The sequence below is a fragment of the Trichoderma reesei genome, assembly GCF_000167675.1.
Source record: "Trichoderma reesei QM6a unplaced genomic scaffold TRIREscaffold_3, whole genome shotgun sequence".
Taxonomy (NCBI): Eukaryota; Fungi; Ascomycota; class Sordariomycetes; order Hypocreales; family Hypocreaceae; genus Trichoderma; species Trichoderma reesei.
Window position 1 is genome coordinate 1,600,085 of NW_006711150.1, and position 22,984 is coordinate 1,623,068.

Here is a 22,984-nt window from a genome sequence, read left to right on the forward strand (position 1 = left end):
TTCTCATTCCATGATTTCTTGTTTGTTGTTCGCTTGACTTTATGACCATGTACGACTCTATTTGGAGTCGAAAGTATTGAGATTTGATCAAAGATTATGACTGAATGAAGGAAATTAGAAATCTCCACCAAATACACACTATGAATACAGCCCCCTTTCCTCTGCATCCAATCGCCGTGATGACCGCGTAGGACAAAGACCAGAAGCAGGGCGCACTGCGAGCCAAGGCAGCATCTAATAGTATCCTGCAGGCCGGAGCGAATTGGGTCTGCTTCCGTCCTACACGAGAGCGGGAAACTGCATGCGTCCAATGGGGGTGGGCGGCTGCATGCATTATTACTCTTGCAACAAAGTTATTTGCTCGTACGATTCAACAAGAGTGAAGAATTGGAGTTGGAGTTGGGGGTTGGAGTTGGGGGGGTTACGTTTGGGCATCGACGCATATATCTGTGCAGGTGTCGCTCCACCGGTTGGGTACCTCTATACTGCGATGCGCTCAATCTGGGCATATTTTCGATGCATAGATAGAAGTCTCATGTTCTAGATGTAGAGGGATGTATTATGTACTCTGATTTGCTCATTCATTGACTCAATTCTTTAGTCTAGAGTCTTATCCGTCCCTTGGCTGCAGATTAGCAAGTCTCGAACAGGCCACATAGGGGTGATTGTAGCCAGCCGCCCATTCTCTCCCGCGTGTATCAACACGCCTTCCGATCAAGCATCCGCCTCCACCCCTCCAGCGTCTTCGAGACGTCGCCGGCCTGCTTCTCGCCGTGCGTCTGCGCGATGATGCTCAGCAGCCACCGCAGCCGCGTCGTGCGGCCCCAATCCCCCCCTTGCAGGTCCCGCGTCACCACCTCGGCCACGCGCGCCAGCACCTGCGGCGAGACGGCCCTTGCCAGCGCCCGCTGGACGCTCACGCAGCGATGCAGGCGCCGGAGCAGCTGCCGCTCGTTGAGGTGCGGCGCTTCCATGTACCATTGGCCGATGCTGTCGACGAGCGCCATCTTGGCCTGGATCTCGCGGGCAATCTCCTCGGGGTCTGCGTCGGGCGGGGTGGTGAGGCGGGGGAGATCGAGCAGCTCCCAGTGCACAGGCCGTGTGATTTCGGGGTCTTTGATGATGCGCTCTAGGTAGGGGACCCAGGCCTCCCAGCCCCATGATGCAACTCGTGAGCCTTGGCCAAGGCGGGCGCGGATGGTTTCGTAGAGCTGCAGGGCCAGTCTGTGGTCGTCGCATGCCGTGGCGATGGTTCGAGCCGTGTCGATGGACATTCGAGACACTGGAAGTGAATGTACAGCGTCGATGAGGATGTCTGTCCGGTCGATGTCCTTGAAGAAGCCGTAAAGCTCTGTCAAGATGTTGTTTGCGCTGGGGAGACTATGAATTGCTGAGAATAAAGCTGCCCATCGCCCTGATAAGGACGTGTATCTGTAACGCGTAAGCTCATAGTGAGCAACAGTAGTGATGGCCTCTGCTGATTTCAGTCGGGCGGCTATAACCTGCCACAGTTGGGCGGATGCGAGGTCGATTCCATGAGACGCAATGAGCTCTCGGTAAGATTGGACGATTTCTTCGTTTGTTGCTGCGGAGTTGTATGCCTTGGCCATCAGCCACGCAAATCGTAGCCTTCGGTTCTCCTCCGAATCTCGTTCTCGCTTTAAGATGAGAGCATTGATTTCAAGATCCAGATCCTGCAATTGCAATGGGCTCAAATTTGAGAGCGCCTCTCCGGATTGAGATGCCACGCGGATCCAGTCCGGCAAAAGATTGCATTTGCTTGCTTGGGCGACAAGAGAGGATCGTGCCAAGGTCTTTATATCATCCATGGGGATCCGAGCACGGATGTCTGCCGGCATGAGCTCCAGTGCTTTTCTGAACAGCCTGATGTTCTGATAGCCGCTCCCCGATGAGCAAACTATAGAGACAAATGTAGTCCATAGATCCGGCAAAATGACGCTGTCGGGAACTTTGTTTTGGGCAATCTCAAGACCGGTCAAGAGAGAGCGGCGAACTCGAGCGATGAGCAAGTCTGCCATCTCCGGATCTGATATCCTGTCTCGTGCGGCCTGGTCGAGGGGCTCCATCAAAACGCGCAATGCTTCCACAGTGAGGTCTGCAGTTTCCATTCTGCGGAAGAAGCGGCGCTGAAAGGGCCTCAACAGGCGTTCCAACGCCTTTTCGTCCACGGTATCAAGCAAAGAGATATTGCGTCGCAGCGCTGACAGCACGCGGGGTACTTTTGCCGGTATAGGGGGATCATGGTACACGTATTCGGGTACGGCGGCTTCTGCAGGAGCCGCTACAGTTGCTTCTCCGGTTGATGCGCTGCAAACGATGTCATCCGCCGGCGGGGGCTGGATAAAGGGCTTGTCTGCATCAGACTTTTCGAGCCAGGAGATGAGGCTCTCGAAGAGCGCCGAGGGGCTGAGTGATTGTTTCTTCTTCCTTCGTTCCTCCGCTGTAGATGGCGGCTCCCACTTGCACTCGCTGGGAATCCAGGCAACGTCAAAGTGCCACAGCGGGGGATACGTGGCCGACGAGGGCATGATGCCCGTCATGTTGCGCTTGCCCAGCTGGCGGCGGCGGCTCTCGAGAGGCCCTGAGTGGGAGCTTATTCGTCGGCATGGCGCGGCGGCAGGGAACTGGCGGTGATAGCGGTCAATGGCATGGCGAAGCACCGCGTCCGTGATCCAGACGGCGGAGGAGGGCGACACGATTCCCCGAGGCGGGCATTGCGCCGCTGACCGCACTGACATGGCAGTGAGGCGGACGGCGGAGTCGGCGGGATAGAAGTGAGGGTTACCGACGAGCCATTGCAGTTGTGACGCCCGGGGGGTTAGGGAGCTGTCGCCGCCTGAAGGGGGGGGCTGAGAGCTGCTGCTGCTGCTGCTGCTTATTCGCGGGTCGTGAAGCTTCACAAAGATTCGATGCTCAATGGCGGGCTGTCGGGAAAAACTGTAGTTCCGGTGGGGGAGCCCTGGAGGTCGGTGTCCGGTGGTTATGTAATCAACCATCCGAAGGACTGCTGGCGGTCGGTGGAGATTCACTACAGCGGTGCTAGGTAGGCACGAGTACCTGCGATTTGCACGGACCACGCACCACAATGGTCGTACCCAAGGACCCTTTTCGGCATGTCATGTGCGCCGCGCACCAATCGGATTGCGGGCAGAGCGAGGAACAGCGTGGTGAGATGATGCGTCCTTCCAGAATATCCGAGCCCCCGTCATCAGCGTCAGTGGAGGCGGTACATACATGCGTACTACTACCTACTACCTATATTGCATCCAGGTCACTTCATATTGCATGCAACTGTACCTCGACAGTTTTAACATTAAACCCATCCGCTCCGCCTCACTCGCTCGCGCAAACCCCCCCGGCCTTCCAATCTCGGGGCTCCAAATGAGCTGACGGGGCCGATCCATGCATGGCCGATCCATCCTTGCATCTGATGCCGAGCAAGCTGCTGCTTCCAGGCCGTTGTCTGCATTCGCTAGCTCGCCAGTTCGCCAACCCGCTTTCGCTTGGCTCCCCTGAGCATCAATAAGAGACACTCTGCTTGGTTTCACTGAGCTCTCCCTGAAACCAATCCAGACAAAGGGCGCAGCCGAGAGGGCCACAGAGGCGAGACAGGGCGAAGTGCTGAAGAAAAGACATAACAAGGCTCGAAACAAAACAAACAACACAAAGGACAGAGTGACACACCAAGAGACAGGTAGTAGCTCAACTCGCCGCAGCTCACCGCATCACACACGCCCCCCCATCCCACGAGAACCACTGGAGCTCGCCCACAGCTCGCCCAGCCTGCCCTCGCATAAGCTCGTCGCATTCATAACCCCCGGGCGCATCATCATATCTTCGACCGCCCAGCTCGCTGCGGGCTCCATGGCTCTGCGTGTCCCTTCGTTGTTGCTGTCCAACCTCGAAAGTCGCTTATGAAAGTTGCTGATGGAGCCCGTGGTGTACGACGAGACGCCTCTAGCCGACTACCTCAGAGGTATGTTGCGGTGCCCGCATTGCTGGCCTGTCTCCCCCTGAGTCGCGCGCGTGTGCTAACAGCTTAACCTTGGGCGCTCAAGATGGAGGTAACCTGTCGGAGGCGGAATGGGCTCCCATAGATGGCACTCCCGATCACCGGTCGACGATAACGTCCGATTCCTCGCCGCCTGCGAGCCCGACTCCCTTTGCGCCGTCCGGCCGTCCATTGGTCAAGGCTCGATTCCGCAATGCTACCAGCAAGCCGGAGCCCGTCGAGCCACCACAGGCGCCGCCATTGTCGCTGCAGTCGCTGAGGAAAAGCTGCTCTGTATGTTGACCCTCGTCTGCTTGTTCGGAGGCTTCACCGCTTCCGCCACCACACGGCATCAGCTAACCTGGGGCCGGATTTTGCTCTGTATAAGGCCCTTCTCGCCGCGAGCCTCGATGGCGCAGACAACGCCCGCTTCCTCGAACAATTCAGATATACAATCATAGCCTCGCAGCTGCTCAGTGGCCACTCTCTGCCCGGATACCGCCCGCCAGCCCTCAAGTCGCCGGGCTCGACCGCGGACAACAATAACCAATCTCTGCTCTCGACCGAAGGTATTATAGTGTCCGTCGTCGGAGCGTTAGCTCTCGCCGTCTTCCTAAGCTGGGCACTGAGTAGTGCGCCATCGCATGTGACGAAACGACGCCTAATATTGGTGCTTATTATTGCTGCAGCGGCGGTGCTGGTAGGACAAGTCTTTGTGCGACGGCAGTGGCTCCGCTACCGCAGAGAGCAGGCCCTTGCTGAGATTTCCACATTTATCACGAACTCGCAAAACTTTGACAGCGCAACTGAGGCCACGCTCTCTCTTGTCCAGGAAGTCGAGCTTGTCTCGCGCGGATATCGAATGTCAGTCCTAACTTACATGCCTACCCCCCCTTGTCCTTGCCCTGGCCTTTTCAGCGCGGCTTCGTCAACCATGCCCGGTGAACTGACATCCTCATAGTAGCGTGCCTCTTGCGCCAGTCAGCCGACTCGAGGATCGTACTCAAAGCAGAAAATGCGTTCGGCTGCGAAAGGCGCTCAAGAATGCGTTTGCGGAGGTTCTTCAGACGTACAACCAGGTGTCGGACGTTGTCAGGGGCTTCGCCGAGCAGGTGGAGCTGGAAAAGTACTACGACATGTACGACGTGAGCGACTTCGACATTTCGGACTCCCGTCTGGGCTTCAACGCCGCCGAGTTTGACGACCTAGAGTCGCTGAGGACTCTGAAGATTCTGGCCGCGCGGTTCCACACCACGCGGAAGATGCTCCTTTGTGCCCTGTTGGCTTTGGATGCGAATGGCGAGGTCAAGGATCTACTGCGCTGGACGGCTGCGGTAGAGTCGTTGCAGAGCGTCAACACGTTGACCAAGTCTGTGTTTGAGAAGCTGCAAGGGATACTGAGCGAGGAAGAATGTGAGTGGCTATGTTTGCACTTTTTTTTTGGGATCCCCCTGGATTCATTTGTTTCCTTGCCTTAAACCGCCTTTGCTAACTTCAGTGTAGCATTCCCCTTGCCACCTACTCCTCAATTGCCGCTGACGCCGGGAAAAGAGCGATGGCGCTCACAGCTGCGCAAGCTCAATTCCATGTCTACGGGCATCCGAGGCTTGCAAGCCAAGCTCCACTTGCTGCGAGAAGAATCCGACAGAGCGCTAGATGACTCCAACGACATTTCCGAAATGGGACCCAATCTCATGTCGCAGTACGACTCTATCGGAGTGGACCTGAGAATGCTCATGGCGGCATGGGAAGAAGGCAGAGCTGCTCTGGCCCAGGGCATCGACAGGAACGAGAAGAGACTGTCGTCCATCAGCACGTTGCTGTCGCCTGCCAGCTCGCTCAGCGGGCTCACGACAATAGGCGAGGGAGGCACAGCAGACGCTTTCAAGGCTCTGACGGGTGAATCACCGCCGGCTTCGGACATCCACGACGGGGAAGACGACCAGGAGGTGTTTGAAGCGGTGGCCAAGCCGCGGCCGCGGAGCATGCTGACGCGAGAGGAGAGAATCGCAAAGGTCAAAGAAGAGAGGGAGCAGCGGGCATTGGCACGGCAGCAGATGGAGGCGACCAAGGGCATGCTGAGGGAGCTGGAAACAGTCATCAGCCTACGACCCCAGAAGCGAGCCAGTGCCCCTGTTGGCCCTCGCGTCTCCCTGTGAGCTCGGGACCTACAAGTCTCGACGACATATTTCCCACCTACACTTCATGTAACATGTACAGGCGCACGGTACCATACGTCACTCTTTTCCATTCTGCTTTCTTTTTTTTTTCCTTTCCGTCGATCGATTACTGCTATTTCTTTTCTGTATCCTTTTCTTTCTGCCTCCTTCAAATTTCGGGGCAAGACACGGTGTAACGGCTACGGGTCTGGGGCGATTGGCTGTTTTGCGTTTTGCAATTGTTGCTGCTCTGTTTTTGTTGTCGTCTTATAGAACCGATCACTTTGATCGTGGTGGAGGCGGTGTCCTTTATTTTTGTGTTTCCTTTGTGCTGGCTTGACTTGGACTTAGACAGGGCGTCTTGACGGGGATCGAAACGCAGCGCAATCTCTTGTATATAGCGGAGCATTTTGGCAGGATACCTCATCTCTCAGGCACGTGGCTGCAGGAATGCGATGGACGAGATGATGGGCAACCAAATTGACTGCGAGGATGCAATGTTTCGACGAAGGCTGTCTGGATTCTCATACTAAGGGGAAAAGCCTCATTGCAAGTAAGCACTGTCACTCTGATTGTGTCAGTAATTGTCCAAGTAAGGTATCTTCTTACTCTTGTCCTTCCATTCTGCCTCTCCCAATAGTGAGGTAGAAGAGCAGCCTTCAGTCATGCTTTGATGACGCCTAAAATTGGATAGTCTCTCTCTCTCTCTCTCTCTCTCTCTCTCTCTCTCTCTCTCTCTCTCTCTTCGTTTCAGTGTAATAAGCCTCTAGAGAAATGGATGATGAAATGGACCCAAAACCTGGGCGCGCTACCTCGAGTGTCAGCCTAGCATCTATGAGACAACATGTACCGCTGCCAGCACCAAAGGCTAGGTACCTACCTAGGCAAGGGGGGAAAAAAAGGTGCTGCCCCGCGTCAAGTTGGCGCCTCGGACCCAAGACGCGTCTCGACGCCGCCCACAAGCTTCGTGTTAAGTGCTTTTTCTGCCTGCTATTCCCTGGAGCTTCACCTCCACCAAAACCGCCGTGCATTTTGCCTTTTCTTCTCTTTTCCACCAACCAAAACTCAGCCACTCTGACTTGACTCTCTCTCTGTCTCTGTCTCTCTCTTTTGCTCTTCTACATTCGTCTCTGTCCATCAAGTCTTCTCTCTCTCATCTCCTTTCCCTCTTCTTGTCTCTTTCCACTACGATAATCACACATCTTCTATAGCCAGTACGTTTCGAATCCCTCTATTGCGTGCATTTCCTCGACGACGGCTGCTTTTCTTCCTCTTCCTCCTCCGCTACGACTTTGGGATAGAAAGAATCTGACACGCAGCAGAAATGTTGGAAGCACGGTTGGAACAGGCTAGCATCCTGAAAAAGGTAAAACTGACACGATCTCCCTTTGACGCTGCCTTGCTGACGAGGGAACAACCACAACCGACAGGTGGTCGACGCCATCAAGGACCTCGTGCAGGACTGCAACTTTGACTGCAACGACTCGGGCATCGCGCTGCAGGCCATGGACAACTCGCACGTCGCCCTCGTGTCCATGATGCTCAAGGCCGAGGGCTTCTCGCCGTACCGATGCGACCGCAACATCGCCCTCGGCGTCAACCTGACGTCCCTGACAAAGGTGCTGCGCGCAGCCCAGGGCGACGACATCCTGACGATCAAGGCCGAGGACGCCCCGGACGTCATGAACCTGCTGTTTGAGAGCAGCGGCGAGGACCGCATCAGCGAGTACGACCTCAAGCTCATGGACATTGACCAGGAGCACCTGGGCATTCCCGAGACGGAGTATGCGGCCACCATTACGATGCCGTCGAACGAGTTCCGGAGGATCTGCACAGATCTGGCGGCCATGTCAGAGTCAGGTATGGGAAGAATATACCTCTGGATGTCGGGGATGCTTCAAAGATCCGGTTTTAGGAGCTAACATGTTTTTTCTCTTTTTTTTTCCCCTGGCCAGTCGGCATCGAGGCCTCCAAGGACGGCGTCAAGTTCTCTTGCAACGGCGACATTGGCAACGGCTCCGTCACCCTGAGAAGCCACACCTCCATCGACAAGCCCGAGAACAATGTCGACATTGAGCTGACGGAGCCCGTCTCCCTGACCTTTTCGCTGAAGTACCTGGTCAACTTCTGCAAGGCTGCCGCCCTGTCCAACCAGGTCAAGATCTGCCTGTCCAGCGAGGTGCCGCTCTTGGTCGAGTACAACCTCTCTGGCAGCAGCTACCTGCGCTTCTACCTCGCGCCCAAGGTTTGTCTCTCAATCCCCTCCCAAATTATCACGATGCTAACGCTGTTGTATCAGATTGGCGATGATGAGTAAAGTATCTGCCCACCTGCGTTCTCAAACCCTTCAACGACCCAACATGTAATTTTCTTCGCAAACCACTGAACCGGACTTGTACTTGGGCAGCAACCTACTACGCGGCTCCTAGGGCACGGCTGGTCGACCACCCGACGCTGACAGAGTGAGGAGAGATGGATATCAAAAAAAATATTGTTTCACAGGCCTCCTTCTTTGTTTATTCTAATCACGATACTATGTAGCAAAAGAGAGAGAAAACAAAAAGGAGACGAGCACGCTGCTTGGCTTTAGTCTACCTCCCGACCCAAGATTGGACCTCCGAGAGATGTCTGACCGCGTTGCTCCTGAAAGAGTCCGTCTCTGTGCCCCTGCTCGGTCATGTCTTTTTTCGCTTTTCACCTTTTGACGCCAAAACTGGCCCTTGTTCGTCGTGCTTACATACATATCGATCGAGATTCTGACGCTTCATAGAAGCGGCTTAGAGCGGATCGTAGCTTCGGTTCTCGGCGGGGCGTTTTTCCTACCCCATACTGACCTAGTATTTCTGTCGTACTGGACGATGCTGCTGTCTCTGGCGCCCTTTTTTGTTGGCCTTTTATAAAAGTGCGCCCTGCTTTTTGCTCTGACTTTTGTCTTTCCATAGTGACAAAGAGGGCGTCAGCTATTCTGTGACCAAGCGGTGAGTTGCTGATGATTTCATTTAGTTTGTCTTGCCTTTTTATTATTCGAGTGCCCTTGAACTCCGCTGACGGCGGGACTGGTTCTGGCTCACACGGGAGATGCCAGTAATAATGCCACTACCATATTATTCATCAACTTTTTTCTACCGACTGAATCTCAGCGAGTCTGACAACCTCGATGAGATCAAGACGCCTGGACCAGGACCTATTCCCCTTGACTATCTATGCATATTGTTGCTCTTTTGGTTCAAAATTCGTTCAAATTCTGTTTCTATTCCAATTTTCTAATACGTGCAGTTAGAGCTTTAGCAAGGCACCTGTTGCTATCCTCCGCATATCGGCGCACACCAATAGTGTCACTATCTACTACGACTAGGTAGTAGTATTCCTTGAGTTGCACACACACACACACACACACCACACGATATAGAACGAAGAGCCATGTCTTCCGAGTTACAGCTCGCACCGAGAGTGCTGGCAGTTGCCAGCCATGTACGTCCTCAAAATCAGAGCATTCTACCATATGATGAGACTTTGACTGACGGTGCTCACAGGTTGTCTCAGGGTATGACTTGACGTGAAAATATCAAAAAAGCAAGCGTGGAAACGGCTTAGTTCCATGAGATTCCATCGCGAAGGCCAGCTTGAGTTAACGCGAGACCTCATCAGCAACGTGGGCAACAAGGTCGCCGTCTTCGTGCTCCAGTCACTGGGATTCGACGTCGCGGCCCTCAACACGGTGCAATTCAGTGAGTCCTCTCACCACCCAAACCTCTTTGACGGAGGAGCTTGACACACCCCCTTCTTCTCTCCCTTTGTCTGATCCCGGGTTTGAGCTACCCGCTGACTCAACGCCTGCGATTTTCTTTCTGCAACCCACCAGGCAACCACACAGGCTACAGACAATGGACGGGGACGAGGGCCACGGCGCAGGAAATCACCGACCTGTACGCCGGCCTGAAGCAGTCGTACCTGGACGACTTCGACATGATGCTGTCGGGCTACATCCCCGGCGCCGAGGGCGTCACGGCGGTGGGCAACATCGCAAAGGGGCTCAAGGAAAAGTTTCGGGACGTGCCGGGCAAGTTCTTCTGGGTGCTGGATCCCGTCATGGGGGACAACGGCAAGCTGTACGTGGCGCCGGAGGTTGTGCCCGCGTACAAGGCGCTTCTGCCGTATGCGGATCTGATACTGCCGAACCAGTTTGAAGCCGAGTGAGTTTTTCCCTCATATGAAAAAAGGGGGTCCCTCTGCAAATATCGATCGGTTTCGGGGATGTCGTTGCTGATACGACCGTTGTTTTTCCCCCGCCATCTCTACAGGCAGCTCTCCGACGTCAAGATTGTAGACATGGCCAGCCTCACGCAGGCCATCCAGGTCCTGCACGAAAAGTTCCGCATCCCGCACATCATCATCACCTCGGTCAGCTTCACCACGCCCGACCACCCGCCGTCGCACCTCTCCGTCATCGGGTCCACCATGACCTCGGACCGCCGCGCGCGCACCTTCAAGATCACCTTTCCCTCCATCGACTGCTACTTCTGCGGCACGGGCGACATGTTTGGCGCGCTCATCACGAGCCGCGTGCGCGAGGCCGTCGAGGCCGTGCCGGGGCTGACGGCGCGCGAGAGCTGGCTCAGCGATGATGATGTTGCGGCGACGGAGCTGCCGCTCGCGAGGGCCGCGGAGAAGGTGCTCGCGAGCATGCACGAGGTGCTGGCCAAGACGAGGGAAGCGATGCCCGCCGTCATGGATAGGACGTGGGCCTCGATGGGGGCCGATGCGGATCGGGGCGATGAGAAGAAGGCGCATTATGTCAAGTCCAAGGCGGCGGAGCTGCAGCTGGTGACCAACTTGGACAGCTTGCGGAGCCCGACGACGACGTTTTCTGCGACCAAGATTTAGAGATTGGGAGGAGAGGGGAAAGGCGTGTGGACTGCTGGGAATAGATGGGGACGGCGAGCGGGCGGCGTAAGAATGCCCTTTCTTGTTGCTTTTATACTCTTTTTTTATATCTGTTTCTAGGTAGCATCCGTGTCCTATATAGACCTGAATGGGGGACTGCTGTCTTTGTCCTTCTAAATGCCCCGAGTCCCGGCCGTCCTTTGAATCCGCCCTATGCCATGTTGTATCATTTTTCATATTTCATATCATGATCGCGTGTTACTTCCTAGGTAAGTCTGCTTAGTTCTTGCCCGTGCTTCCAAAGCCACCGGCACCCCGAACGCTCTCCTCCAGCTCCTCCACCTCGACAACGTCGGGCGTGACAATCCTCTCGAGCACGAGCTGCGCGATCCGATCGCCCTCCTTGATCTCGTAGTCGGCGTCCGCGTGGTTGAACAGGAGGACCTTGACGGGGCCGCGGTAGTCGGCGTCGATGACGCCCGCGCCGGTGTCGATGAAGTGCTTGGAGGCGAGGCCCGAGCGGGGAGCAATGCGGCCGTCTGTGTTGCACATTAGCCATCTCGTCTCGTCCATTTTGCTGTGCTATGCTTCTTCTTCTTCTTCTTCTTTTTTTCTTTTCCATTTTCTCCCATACACGGCTTCAATGGGTGCTGGCATCGTTCATGGATGGGACTTACACGTTCCAGCTGGCACGGCAATGCTAATGTCGGTATCGACAAGCACCTTTCCCCTCGCCGGCACAACCGTGTCCTTGGCAGCGTACAGGTCGTAGCCCGCGGCAAAGGCGCTGCCGCGGGTGGGCAGCCTGGCCTGCGGCGAGAGCTTCTTGACGTGCAGCGGGACGGCGGCCTCCATCACGGACATTGTGGGATTCGTAATGGTGGGAGTAGTGGTGGCGGTAGTGGTAGTAGCAGCAGCAGCAGCTGGCGCTTCTGCTTCTTTTGTCTGTTCTTCTGCGGGAGGAGGTGCAATTGGGGCGTCTTGGGGGGCTTCCGAGGCGTCGGCGGCGTCGGTGTCGGTCCTGAGGCGTTTGGCGGGAGGAGAGGTTGTGTCGTTATCGGGCGCTGCTGAGGACATGGTTTTGTTTAGACTGATTGTGAAGATAGTTGAGTGTAAAGGTTGAGAAGAAGCTTGTACAAGGGCAATGAGAAGATCAAAGAGAGTAGTAGCGAGAGCAGAATAGAGGACAAGATGATCGATCTGAGAGGAGGACAGGGGCAGTGATGAGTTCAAAGGTAATGCAATGCGCTGTTCAGCTTACCTGCTGGTATGACAAGGATTAGTTGGTAGTAGTAGTAGTATGCCAATGGCTGGCTGGAGAGGAAGTCGGTGAGAGTTTGTTGGACGGGAATCGAGCTTGATTGGAGGGGCGACGCGACGCGTCCAAGCTTTTTGTGGTGGGGGAAAGGAAAAGAGGCGGCCAATTGAGGCGGGGCGGCAGATACGACAGTGCAAGAGGATCAGTCCCTTGCATTGAGCGACTGGAAGCAGCTGGACATGATTCGTTACGAGATGTCGCGTATGTGAAGTCAGGCAGTAATTGATCATGATCACGACAGGCACCAGGGGCGGAAGGCGGTTGGTTGGTTGCGTTGATTCTACAGTATCAGGCACGGGCTAATCGTCCAGCTCTCGCCCAAAATCAACCAGCCGAATCTTGGTCGCATCCCGCGGGTGAAACTGCGCGACATGCGACCGGATCAAGAACCTCGCTGCCGCCGTCTCATACGGCAGCTTCACGTATGCGTCCGAGCTGCTGCCCTTGGCCTCGACCAGCCGGTTGAGCAGCTCCTCGGTCAGCTGCCGCATCTCCGCGCCGGCAGCCGAAGCCGCGTCCCTCTGCTGCTTCTGCTTCGTCTTGCGGCCCTGACCGCTCCCTTCGCCATTGCCGTCGCCGTCGCTGGGGCCCCAGATGTCGTCGATCCGGCGCTGGTTCTTGTCCTTGTTCATCTCGCCCTTTGGCTTCTTCAGCTTGCCCTGCGCGTTGAACCCGGCGGCGAGATCGTCGGCGTCAATGTCCATCATCTCTCCCACCACGGGCCCGCCCAGGGCTTCTGCCGCGAGCATCACCGCCAGGTGTTCGTCGATGAAGCGGTTCAGCGCCTTCATCAGCTTGCTCGTCTCCTTGTTGTAGTATTGCCTCTTGTGCCGTAGCTCTTCGATGCGCTTGCGCGCCTCGTCCTCTGGTCTCGTGGTGACCCCCGAGTCGACCTCGGCCCGCAGAGTCTCGATCCTCTGCTTGAGGGCTTCGTTGAGAAGCTGATGGTCCTTGAGCGCGGCTTCATCGTCCTTCAGCCGCCTCTGTTCTCGCTCGGTTGCCTCTGCCTGCGAAGCCAAGAACGCCTTGGACTCCTCGATTGTTCGATGCGTCTTGCGCAGCGCCAGCAGCGCCGGCAGAACCGATCCCGGGAACGGCAGAAAGGGCTCGGAGTTGGTGACATCGTCAAAGGCCAGCCTGAGGACCTGGGCCTGGCCAGCGGCGGTGCTGGGCGCCGGGTGCTCTGCAGAGCGCAACTGCGAGTGCATGCGTTAGACGGCGGTTCGATGCCCAAAAGTACCCAGTTGCGATGCAGCGCCGAGCGCCTGTAGAGCTGCCCCAGGTTATAGCTTACCTCGTCTAGCTGGGCCTCATAATCGCGGACTTTGCGCTGGAGCTCTTTGAGCGTGTGGTCGATGTTTGTGGCATGAGCCTGGGCTTCCGAGCTGCTGCGCGGCCTGTCCTCCATTGCCTGGATGATTCCAATGCGCGTGATTCCTTCGTTTGGCGAGCCTCAACACAAGCCACAACCCAGAGCGTTGCGCCGTCCGAGCGACACAGTCTGCGAACTGTGTGATCTTCGCCCTTGCAGCTGCTCCAATCACAGTGCTGATGCGGCTCGCGGCGATCACGCATCGCCGTATCATGCCCGGGCCCCATGCTCTCCAGGCTCCCGCACTGTGCAGCCCGTGCCGCGCCTTGTTCTTGGCAGCAAAAAAAGTGTCGCGCATTCTGTCGCCCAATCAGGCGCGTCACGTGACGCTCCAGCGGGCAGCTGCCGCCAGGGAGGCGTGGGCGCTTTTTGCCGACCCCGAACTTTCTTCCTCCAACCGCTGCTTTTCTCCTCTCCATCATACCTCCTGCGACGCGCCGCCTCGTCGCCATCGATTCGATCGCACCAGCGTCTGTGACTTGAGCAAATCGCCAGCATCCGCTCCCGCGTCCCAGCGCCATTTCGCACGAGTGCTCGTCCGCGTGTTTCTCCTGCTGCCGTGGTCTCTGTTCCTGTTCCTGTTCCTGTTCCTGTTCGGTCGGGGGTTTGCTAGGACTCGCCAGCCTGGCCTGGAAAGCAGCATTCGCGGTTCTTTCGCCTCTTTCCGCCTTTGGTCTCGGCCCTACCTAGCCGGAAGCCGCAGCGTTTGGCAACCACGCGCAGCCCATCGCAATTGTCGAGGCGACTCTCTCGGAATACTAACCCTTACCGCGCGAGGTGCCGGTTGGACTTGCGTACGTGAGCGCCAGCTTCGAGACTCGTCGGGTCTTGCCAGGTGGAATTCAAGGTTTGAGCTGAGCGCATTGTCTCTTCACTCTCTACTTTCGAGGCACCTGTCCCAGCACCGATAATTCGCTACACCAATCCTCTCCACCGTCCACCACTCCGTCTCCAGCCACTCAGTTGTCATCATCGCCCTTTCTTCCCGTTGGCCATTTGCGCAGTTCACCGAAAGATTCCCAGCAGCTCGACACCTTTCTGCCAAAGCTCTGGATCATCTAGACGCGGAAGAAGAGAGAGTTCCAGCCCTTTGAGAACACAGCTCCTCCCACCATCTACTCCGCTACACACAGCCTGGGCAGCGCCCTCCTTGCGACGCCACCAAAGAGTCACATCACGAATCCTGCATACACGAGACAGCCGATCCTCTCTCACCACCGATTCCAGCCACTACACCAGCACGTTTTCCTTCGAAAACCCCCTGAGTGTAGATAAGACAAGATCGAAAACAAAGAAACTTTTGAAAGAAAAAACCAAGAGAACAAGGACGCAAGGTCTTTGGCCATCGCCCGTTAGACGATCTCTAATTCGTCCCACTCTCTCTGTGACCACACTGTTCCCTCCGCCAGCGGACAGAATTTCATTCTCAAGGACGACGCAATGTCTACCTCACCCCCACAACCGACTCAATCGGCCAAGCGCCCTCTTGAAGAACCCTCCTCGCCCTCCCGAGCGACGGACCAGCCCGAGGCCAAGCGACCAGCCCTGGACAAGACGTCCAAGAGCGATGAAGAGACGGAAAAGCTGGACCTCCCGCCTGAGCTGCCTGTTGAGTCCGAGGAGGAACAAAACGGCGAGGACAATGCCAATGCCAATGGCGTCGCCGGTACCGAGTCATCTGTCACCGCAACCGAGACGGGCACCGACGTCAAGGCCACCCCCACTGTAGCAATCTCGACGGCATCTTCCTCCGCCGTGGCCGCCTCGGCTGCCGCTCACGACGAGAGCTCATGGATCCATATTCGAGCAGTCATCTCTAGTCCGGAGGCTGCCACCATCATCGGCAAGGGCGGTGAGAACGTGTCCAACATTCGGAAAATGTCCAATGCCAAGTGTACCGTCAGCGACTATCAAAAGGGGGCCGTCGAGCGTATTTTGACAGTTAGTGGCATCGTTGATGCAGTTGCCAAGGTACGTCGAAGAAACATCACCCCTTCTTCCCCTTGTTTCTGCTTCCCCCCCCCCCCCCTTCACACACCCCCCGACATGTGGTGAGTGCGAGTCTAACCCTCTGCTTTCTCTTCCTCTTCCCTCCCACGATAGGCCTTTGGTTTGATTATCCGAACACTGAACAACGAGCCCCTCACCGAGGCGTCCACTGCCTCTTCCAAGACCTATCCCCTCCGCCTCTTGATCCCCCACATCCTGATCGGTTCCATCATTGGCAAAGGCGGTTCTCGTATCCGAGAGATCCAGGAGGCCTCTGGCGCGCGGCTCAATGCTTCGGACTCTTGCCTCCCCATGTCGAGCGAGCGCTCCCTCGTGGTGATGGGCGTTGCCGACGCCGTGCACATCGCGACGTACTATGTCGGCAGCACTCTGCTCGAGCAGCTCAACGAGCGATTCGGCGGACCGGCCGCGTCCGCATATGCGACCAGGAGCGGTGCTCCCGTGGGATCCATTCCCGGCGGAATGCAGGTCGTGCCCTACAGCCCGCAGCCGGCATCGGGACACTACGGGCGTGCGGAGAACTACGGCCGGCACCAGGAACGCCGACCTCACCACATGCCTCCGGCGCCGTATCCCCAGCCGTACGCCCACGGCGCCCCTCACGGCACCCCGGCCATGCCCATGCAGTACGGAGCGGGCCAGCCTGCCGCCTATGGAGCGGCCGCGCCTCACGTGCAGCCTCACATGGCGCCTCACACCGGTCCCCAGGCGCACGGTGCCCCCCAGGGCCAGCCCATGCACGCCGGCATGCCCGGCGGCCCCATCACGCAGCAAATCTACATCCCCAACGACATGGTTGGCGCCATCATCGGCAAGGGCGGACAAAAGATCAACGAGATACGGCAGATGAGCGGCAGCGTGATTAAGATTAACGAGCCTCAGGACAACAGCAACGAACGGCTAGTGACGATTACGGGCACGGAAGAGTGCAATCGCATGGCGCTTTACATGCTGTACTCTCGACTTGGTGAGACGCAAAACCGATCCACGGGAGCCTAAAGCTTCTAACCAGTGTCGAGCGACAGAATCGGAAAAGCACCGCGTTTAACCACTTACAGCGGCGACGATGGACGAGGCAAGCCGATGCAAGACGAGGCAAGGAAAATTGGGTTGGGATCAACTGACGCACTATGTAACGCGCTGAGAGGTGGGGGGGTCAATGGCCATTGCGGTATGGCAGCAACGGATACTTGAAACTTTTCTATTTTTTTTCCTCTCTTGTTCTCGATTTCTTTTATCTCTATTCTGATTTCATTTCGCTCTTGTCTCCTCAGTCATTTCTTTGGCAGTCTAGAAATGGAACTTCTCTATCGTGACAGGGGCGGAGTCTGGAGTGAGCGAGGGAGGGGCGGAGAACGTTGAGCTTGGGCTGGTGCCCTATGAGATTCTCGATGGCCCTGAAGATTGACTCTATTGTGATTGATGCTATCAGATTTTTGGAGTCATACGAGATGAGCCCTTATAAAAAGGGGGATACATCATTTGATACGGTGGCCAAGGAAGCAAGGAAAAGTACGAATGCTCATAATCATGAATTGTTTCTCTACCCTTGTTCATCCTCTCTTATTGCACAGGGCGATTTCCCTTACCCTCTGCTGCCCGGGTGTTTGGGTCATTTCGATGTAAACCGCTTGTGGACACTCATTCTGTGACAGCTAACAGGTCTACAACTTCTTGAAGTTGACGTGGAACTGCGAACGTGAATGTTAGCATGCTTGGTCCTTTCGAAATATGAAATTCCGGGACTTTAGGGAAAGGGCAAGACCATTCGTACCATGCTGACGGCTTTGCGGCCTGATCTGATGAGATGGATGTTGTTGTCAATCACTAATACTGTCAGTCCGTTTACTTTATTCTCATGGTAACCAACTCCTCATACAAGGGCGGACAGCAAAGAAACAATAAAAGGCTCACCTGTTCCCTGGCCCTTTTGTGCCTCGTGGTCGGCCTTTGAGTTCCAGCCCAACATCAAGACGACCGTCTTGGGCTCCGGCTTCTCAACGCCGACGCATTTCACGGGAACAAACTCTGCCGTGAAGCCGCCAAAGAGGCCAGGCAGACTAGCGCTGGTGATGGCCTTTACGAACGGATTGAGGCGGTTCTCGAGGTAATCCTCGTCTGCGCCGAAACTGAAGAATATTTCCGTGCAGGGAGCGCCGAGCGGGATGGCTGCGTCTTGACCCGAGTTATCTGATGATGATGATGCTGAGGAGGAAGATGGAGAGCTGGAAAACACGGAAAGGGTTTCGAGGGATGCGGTAAAGGAGGATTGCCAGGTGGGACTCCGGACGTTGAAGAAGGCGTCGCGGGAGGCCTGGGAGGACCAGCGGGTGACGGTGGTGTACGTCGTGGGGGACTCGATGTGAGGGCCAAAGTAGATGGCGATGAGGCCCGGCGCGGAGGAGAGGAGTTTGAGGCTGGAGATGAGGGTGGGAGGAGGGACGGGGGAGTTGATCTTGAGGGTGAAGGTGGAGATTTCGATGAGTTCGGACATGGTGATGTGTGTTTTTTTTTTCTTGTTTCTTTTTTGTTTGTTGTTTTGTTATAAAATGTGAGGGGGGATGTTTAAAGATGATGAATGTTTATGGGGATGCTCGTTGAGGTGGTATTGGAGTGATGGAGAGTGGCTTCACTTATACGTCGGCGGCCTTCCATGAGCCCCGCAACGGATTCGAAGCCACACTTGGCACTCATGAACTGATGTGATGTGATGTGATCCAAGGTAAGGTAAGGTAAGGTAAAGTAAAGTACACGTATGAAGGGGGGACACGGCCATCACGTGAAGTCCGTCCTACTGCTAGGTCTGAAAGGTTATGCATGAATGTTATCCCGATAAGCTCGAGATGCAGCATTCCATCGCAATGACGCAAGTGAAGCTTCCTTCCTATGTGAGGAATCTCGGCAGTTGAGGGAAGCTGCTGGCTTGGCGTGTCCTGCCTGCCTGCCCCCAGCTGTCAGTCCAGCAGCGTCATCACGTTAGCGGCGTTTGTTGGCTCGGACAAGTACCTTAGGTACCTTACCATGTACCATGTACCTCTCTTTTGCTTTCAACCCTTGATGGCCTCAAAGCTCGGGAGCTCAATCCAACATCGTGAACCTGCCATCTTCACCGTTCATCACTGCGACAGTGCAACTGTCACGAGCAGAGCATGCCATCATCAAGCTGACGCATCGGATCCCTCAATTGGCCGTTGACGAAGCGTTTTTACTGTCACGACAATTACACCATTTCCACCATATTGAGGCAGGGCTGAGCTCCGTCAAGCTGGCCTCAAGACGGTGAACCCGGAGCTCCCACAACTCTCCTCGCCCACCACATCACACCAGCATCGCCCTTCTCTCCCCTAAACAGCCAGACAAACAGCATCACAGAGTCATGGACCCCTCAGCCTCACAGACCACCAACCCCCCCGTCACCCAGATCCGCCTCCTCACCCTCAACTGCTGGGGCCTCGTCTACATCTCCGCCCTCCGCACCCCTCGCCTCGCGGAAATCGGCCGCCAGCTCGCCCTCCTCGACCCTCCCCCGGACATCGTCTGCCTCCAGGAGTGCTGGGCCCAGGCCGACTACCGCGCCATCCGCGAGGCCACCGCTGCCGTCCTGCCCCATGGCAAGTTCTACCACAGCGGCGCCTTTGGCGGCGGCTTGGCCCTGCTGAGCCGCTGGCCCATCGAGGCGAGCTCAATGTTTCGCTATCCGCTCAATGGCCGGCCGACGGCGTTCTGGAGAGGCGATTGGTACGTCGGCAAGGGCGTGGCGTGTGCCAGTGTGCGATTTGGGCCGGGCCAGAATGATGTAATTGAGGTCTTCAACACTCATGTAAGCTTCTCTTCACCTCTTCTCCCCCCCCCCCTTTTAACATCAGGCATTCATACTAACTCATCTCAGACTCATGCCCCTTATGAGAGGCCCCCCAATGACACCTATCTCTGCCATCGCACAGCCCAGGCATGGGAAATCTCAAAGCTCCTCCGCGCCGCCTCCCTCTCGGGCCGCCTCGTCGTCGCCCTGGGCGACTTCAACATGACGCCTCGCTCGCTCACCCACCGCATCATCACCGCCCGCACTCCCCTCCGCGACACATGGCGCGTCCTCCATCCCGAGAGCTCACTGGGCACCGCCAATGACCCCGTGGAAAAGGCGAGAGGCCTCCCCATCCCTACCGCCCACTTCAATCTCAAGGTCAACGGGTCGACCAGCGACGGCGTCTACAACACCTGGCGCTGGACAAAGGCTGCCCGCGAGAAGCTCAAGACGGACCCCTGCCCCGTCGACCCCGACAGCCCAGACCCGCGCGGCAAACGCCTCGACTACGTCTTTGCCTCCACCGGTCCCTTCCCTCCCGATGCTCGCAACCCCAGCGCGCCACCCCGAGGCTGGGTCGTCCACTCGGCCTCCGTCGAGATGACCCAGCGCCATCCCCAGCTCAACGTCTCCCTATCCGACCACTTCGCAGCCATGGCCACCCTCAGATTCCACGAGATATCACCATCCTCCCCCAACTCCGTCCTGGACGCCCAGCTCCTCCCACCGCCAGACAACGACCCCGAAAGCGCCAGCCTCTCCCTCTCCGACTACGACGAGATCCTCGCCATGACGCACCAGTACATGGCCCGCGAGATTCGTCAGCGTTATTGGCGCGGCATCCACTTCTACGCCTCCGTCCTCGTCTGGGTAGGCTGCCTCGTCGCCGTGTGGTTCAGCCCCCGCAACTTCGTCGCCTTCATCCTCATGCTCGTCGCGAGCTTGGGCCTCACCACCGGCGTCGTCGACGGCTTGCTTGCCCTGCTCTTCTTCTGGTCAGAGATTCGAGCTCTGAGGGAGTTTGAGTGGGAGATTCAGACTGCCAGGGCACTTGCTTTGTCAGAGCACATCGGTTCCCAAGATCCAGCTACGAAAACAGATTGAGTGGTAGTTGATTTGACGCGATTCAAGAAAAATACCTAATCTAGTACTTCTTATGGCCAAACTCCAAGTCAATCAATCATATATGCCATAAACTATCCCGCTCGACGTTGGAAAGAACGAGCGCAAAGGATCCGAGACCAGCTCGCCGGTAGTAGCACGATACGCTATTGCAGGCACGAGAGATCAGAAGCAAAGGGCAGTTGTAAGATATACCAATTAACTCTGTTGTATCCACTAAGCCTGTTGTGTGATACTCTCAATCGGGTATTTTATGCGCTGCTACAACATCCGTCACCTTCGTCTCCCCATTTCACCAAGTTTCGTGCTCCGTCAAGGGATCTAGGCTTCACCCCCACCAGCCTGAGCCATCATCAACAGGCTTGTTTCCTCACGCTATGCCATGCGTAGCCCATAAAGGCGCTTTGCTTTCTCACCTCCATGGCCGTGCCCTTCATGCTTTCGTCACGTAGGACAATGTCTCTCGGTCGCTTGGGTATTCTTCGCCCGTATTCTCTCATGAATCTCTTCAAAAGCTCCTTCTCTTCCTCTGCGAATGCAGTCATCGAGTCGATTTCCAAGTCTCTGCTGCGAAGAGCGCCAGAGTCGTACGGTATGTTGATGAGTCGAATCGCCACGTTCTGTACGCACGGCCGAAATTCTCGCAGGATCCACCGCACCTCTTCGTCTGTCAGCCCAGGCTTTTCCGTCGCCGAGTCGATTCGGTCATCAAGCGGTTCCGATTCGTCGAAATAGTGAGTGTCTTCAAGGCTGTTGATGCGGGGGACAAAGGGTGGCGCCGTGTTCTGCAGATTGTCCCACGGCACGCTTCTGAAGAATCGATGCGCCTTGATGTCCTCGGCATCGTCAGGGAACACGTATCGGCCATGCATATCCGTCGGCATCGCTGCCCCTGACTGGCTCTGGTCAAGCATCTGGTATCGTTTAGAGCAAAGACGAACTTCTTTGTCTTGGATCAAGCGGTAAATCAGGTCCTTGCATTTGTCACTGACCAAAGGTCTGACAGGGAACCGGAACCTCTCTTTATGGGCCTTTGCAGAGTATTAGCCCCTCATCATCACCAGCGTCGTCATCAAGCAGGCAAGCACTCACCAAGATATTTTGTTTTGTAGGCTTTCTGCCTTCGTCTGAAAGGAATGGGGTGTGTCCATAGAGACACTCGTACAGAATGATGCCGATGCTCTACTAGTCGCATCTCCCGTCGTAGTAGGTCTGATAGTTTTGTGCTTGAATCACCTCGGGGGCCATGTATTGGCTTGTGCCAACGACAGAGTTGGCTCTCGTGCGGTTACTGTACATATTTCTCCATCCCAGAACAGCAGTAAGGTCTCGATCATGTCCAAAGTTCTGCTCGTCGTGTCGTCCTAGATCAGCCGTCAGAGCCTGCGCTTTCTCGACGCGCGCCTGAACGCTTTTGCCGTCTTCTTGATCCCTCTCGTCGCCTTTGGCGTCGACATTCAGTTTTCGCAAGAGCGAATATCGGTGATAACTGTAATACGAGGCGTCATGGGGCCATTGACCGTCAAATGCCAGCCCAAAGTCGGATATTTTGAGATGCCCGGAGCTGGATATAAGAAAGTTGTCGGGCTTAATATCACGGTGGATGAAACCAAGACGATGGGCTTCCTCAACGGCCAGAATCATTTCAGCAATGTAGAAGCATGCCACAGCCTCATGCAAGATGTTTTCCCGGATCAACAGACCCAAAAAGTCGCCCCCGGGCATGTACTCCATGACAAGGTAGAGGCTGGACATATCTTCGAAGCTTGCAACCAGCGGCACGACCCTATCGGAAGGAGGTAAGAGGGATATTAGTCTACCATTTTCCATAAGGAAACACGAGATAAGTCAAACATGCTCACCAGTTGGATCCTTCACAAGAAACGAGAAAATCCCTCTCGGCGCGGAGATGTCCCTCCTGGCTGCTTCGAAGCATGTCCGACTTCCGTATGACTTTCATGGCATACACTTGCTTCGCAAAAGTATATGGCGAATCTGACTTCTCGCGCACCAGCCTGACCACTCCAAAACTGCCTTTGCCTAGGATCTTTAGAGGTTCATACTTGGAGGCAAAGGGGCTTGCGTTTTGTCGTTTGGCTTGAATCGTGCATTTGGACTTTAAAGCTCGTATGTCCCTTAAGCGACAGGTCTCGGAGTGATAGAAGTTGCTGTAGTTGATACCGCTGCTGCCCGCAGCTAGGTTCTTGGAGTCAAAAAGCCCATCTTTGAATTGCTGGTGTGCAAATTGCTGGCATCGATTGGAGCGACGCTGCAACTCGCCGCAAACCTCGTTGAAATGAGT

At 55.9% G+C, this 22,984-nt stretch overlaps 10 protein-coding genes across 10 annotated transcripts in view; 5 read left to right on the top strand and 5 right to left on the bottom strand.

Annotated features, from left to right (window-relative positions):
* Positions 1-698: 698 nt before the first annotated feature.
* Positions 699-3,136, bottom strand: TRIREDRAFT_120485 (uncharacterized protein; the record flags this gene model as incomplete). Its single annotated transcript, XM_006962937.1, has 2 exons — positions 699-2,980; positions 3,103-3,136. The coding sequence occupies 2 exons, from the start codon at positions 3,134-3,136 to the stop codon at positions 699-701; spliced, it is 2,316 nt and encodes a 771-aa protein (XP_006962999.1).
* A 1,261-nt stretch (positions 3,137-4,397) lies between these two features.
* Positions 4,398-6,171, top strand: TRIREDRAFT_56261 (uncharacterized protein; the record flags this gene model as incomplete). Its single annotated transcript, XM_006962714.1, has 3 exons — positions 4,398-4,876; positions 4,974-5,425; positions 5,516-6,171. Coding segments are annotated over 3 exons (1,587 nt in total), but the record flags the coding sequence as incomplete, so codon positions are not given.
* A 1,037-nt stretch (positions 6,172-7,208) lies between these two features.
* TRIREDRAFT_120486 (proliferating cell nuclear antigen) lies at positions 7,209-8,488 on the top strand (the record flags this gene model as incomplete). Its single annotated transcript, XM_006962715.1, has 4 exons — positions 7,209-7,537; positions 7,602-8,031; positions 8,127-8,416; positions 8,471-8,488. Exons 1-4 carry the CDS (start codon positions 7,496-7,498, stop codon positions 8,486-8,488), a joined length of 780 nt encoding a protein of 259 aa, XP_006962777.1. The 5' UTR covers positions 7,209-7,495.
* Positions 8,489-9,591: 1,103 nt separating this feature from the next.
* On the top strand, positions 9,592-11,055 carry TRIREDRAFT_56267 (uncharacterized protein; the record flags this gene model as incomplete). Its single annotated transcript, XM_006962716.1, has 4 exons — positions 9,592-9,646; positions 9,810-9,899; positions 10,034-10,364; positions 10,473-11,055. 4 exons carry the CDS (start codon positions 9,592-9,594, stop codon positions 11,053-11,055), a joined length of 1,059 nt encoding a protein of 352 aa, XP_006962778.1.
* A 202-nt stretch (positions 11,056-11,257) lies between these two features.
* TRIREDRAFT_75529 (uncharacterized protein) lies at positions 11,258-12,364 on the bottom strand. The gene is made up of 3 exons (XM_006962938.1): positions 12,317-12,364; positions 11,733-12,119; positions 11,258-11,594 (listed from the first exon to the last, which is right to left on the bottom strand). The coding sequence occupies exons 2-3, from the start codon at positions 11,917-11,919 to the stop codon at positions 11,335-11,337; spliced, it is 447 nt and encodes a 148-aa protein (XP_006963000.1). The 5' UTR covers positions 11,920-12,119; positions 12,317-12,364; the 3' UTR covers positions 11,258-11,334.
* A 308-nt stretch (positions 12,365-12,672) lies between these two features.
* TRIREDRAFT_56671 (uncharacterized protein) lies at positions 12,673-13,781 on the bottom strand (the record flags this gene model as incomplete). The annotated part of the gene is made up of 2 exons (XM_006962939.1): positions 12,673-13,569; positions 13,668-13,781. 2 exons carry the CDS (start codon positions 13,779-13,781, stop codon positions 12,673-12,675), a joined length of 1,011 nt encoding a protein of 336 aa, XP_006963001.1.
* Positions 13,782-15,185: 1,404 nt separating this feature from the next.
* Positions 15,186-17,070, top strand: TRIREDRAFT_75534 (uncharacterized protein; the record flags this gene model as incomplete). The annotated part of the gene is made up of 3 exons (XM_006962717.1): positions 15,186-15,716; positions 15,849-16,722; positions 16,781-17,070. The coding sequence occupies 3 exons, from the start codon at positions 15,186-15,188 to the stop codon at positions 16,801-16,803; spliced, it is 1,428 nt and encodes a 475-aa protein (XP_006962779.1). The 3' UTR covers positions 16,804-17,070.
* A 261-nt stretch (positions 17,071-17,331) lies between these two features.
* Positions 17,332-18,249, bottom strand: TRIREDRAFT_120489 (uncharacterized protein; the record flags this gene model as incomplete). The annotated part of the gene is made up of 3 exons (XM_006962940.1): positions 17,332-17,446; positions 17,530-17,582; positions 17,670-18,249. 3 exons carry the CDS (start codon positions 18,247-18,249, stop codon positions 17,420-17,422), a joined length of 660 nt encoding a protein of 219 aa, XP_006963002.1. The 3' UTR covers positions 17,332-17,419.
* An 882-nt stretch (positions 18,250-19,131) lies between these two features.
* On the top strand, positions 19,132-20,664 carry TRIREDRAFT_75535 (uncharacterized protein; the record flags this gene model as incomplete). The annotated part of the gene is made up of 2 exons (XM_006962718.1): positions 19,132-19,575; positions 19,645-20,664. 2 exons carry the CDS (start codon positions 19,132-19,134, stop codon positions 20,662-20,664), a joined length of 1,464 nt encoding a protein of 487 aa, XP_006962780.1.
* A 184-nt stretch (positions 20,665-20,848) lies between these two features.
* Positions 20,849-22,984, bottom strand: part of TRIREDRAFT_45652 (uncharacterized protein) — a 2,532-nt gene continuing 396 nt past the window's right edge. Inside the window, exons 2-4 of the mRNA XM_006962509.1 lie at positions 22,545-22,957; positions 21,869-22,468; positions 20,849-21,699 (exon numbers count right to left, since the gene is read on the bottom strand). Coding sequence (XP_006962571.1) covers position 21,699; positions 21,869-22,468; positions 22,545-22,642 — 699 coding nt within the window. The 5' untranslated portion in view covers positions 22,643-22,957 and the 3' untranslated portion in view covers positions 20,849-21,698. The remainder of the gene's footprint in view (positions 21,700-21,868; positions 22,469-22,544; positions 22,958-22,984) is intronic.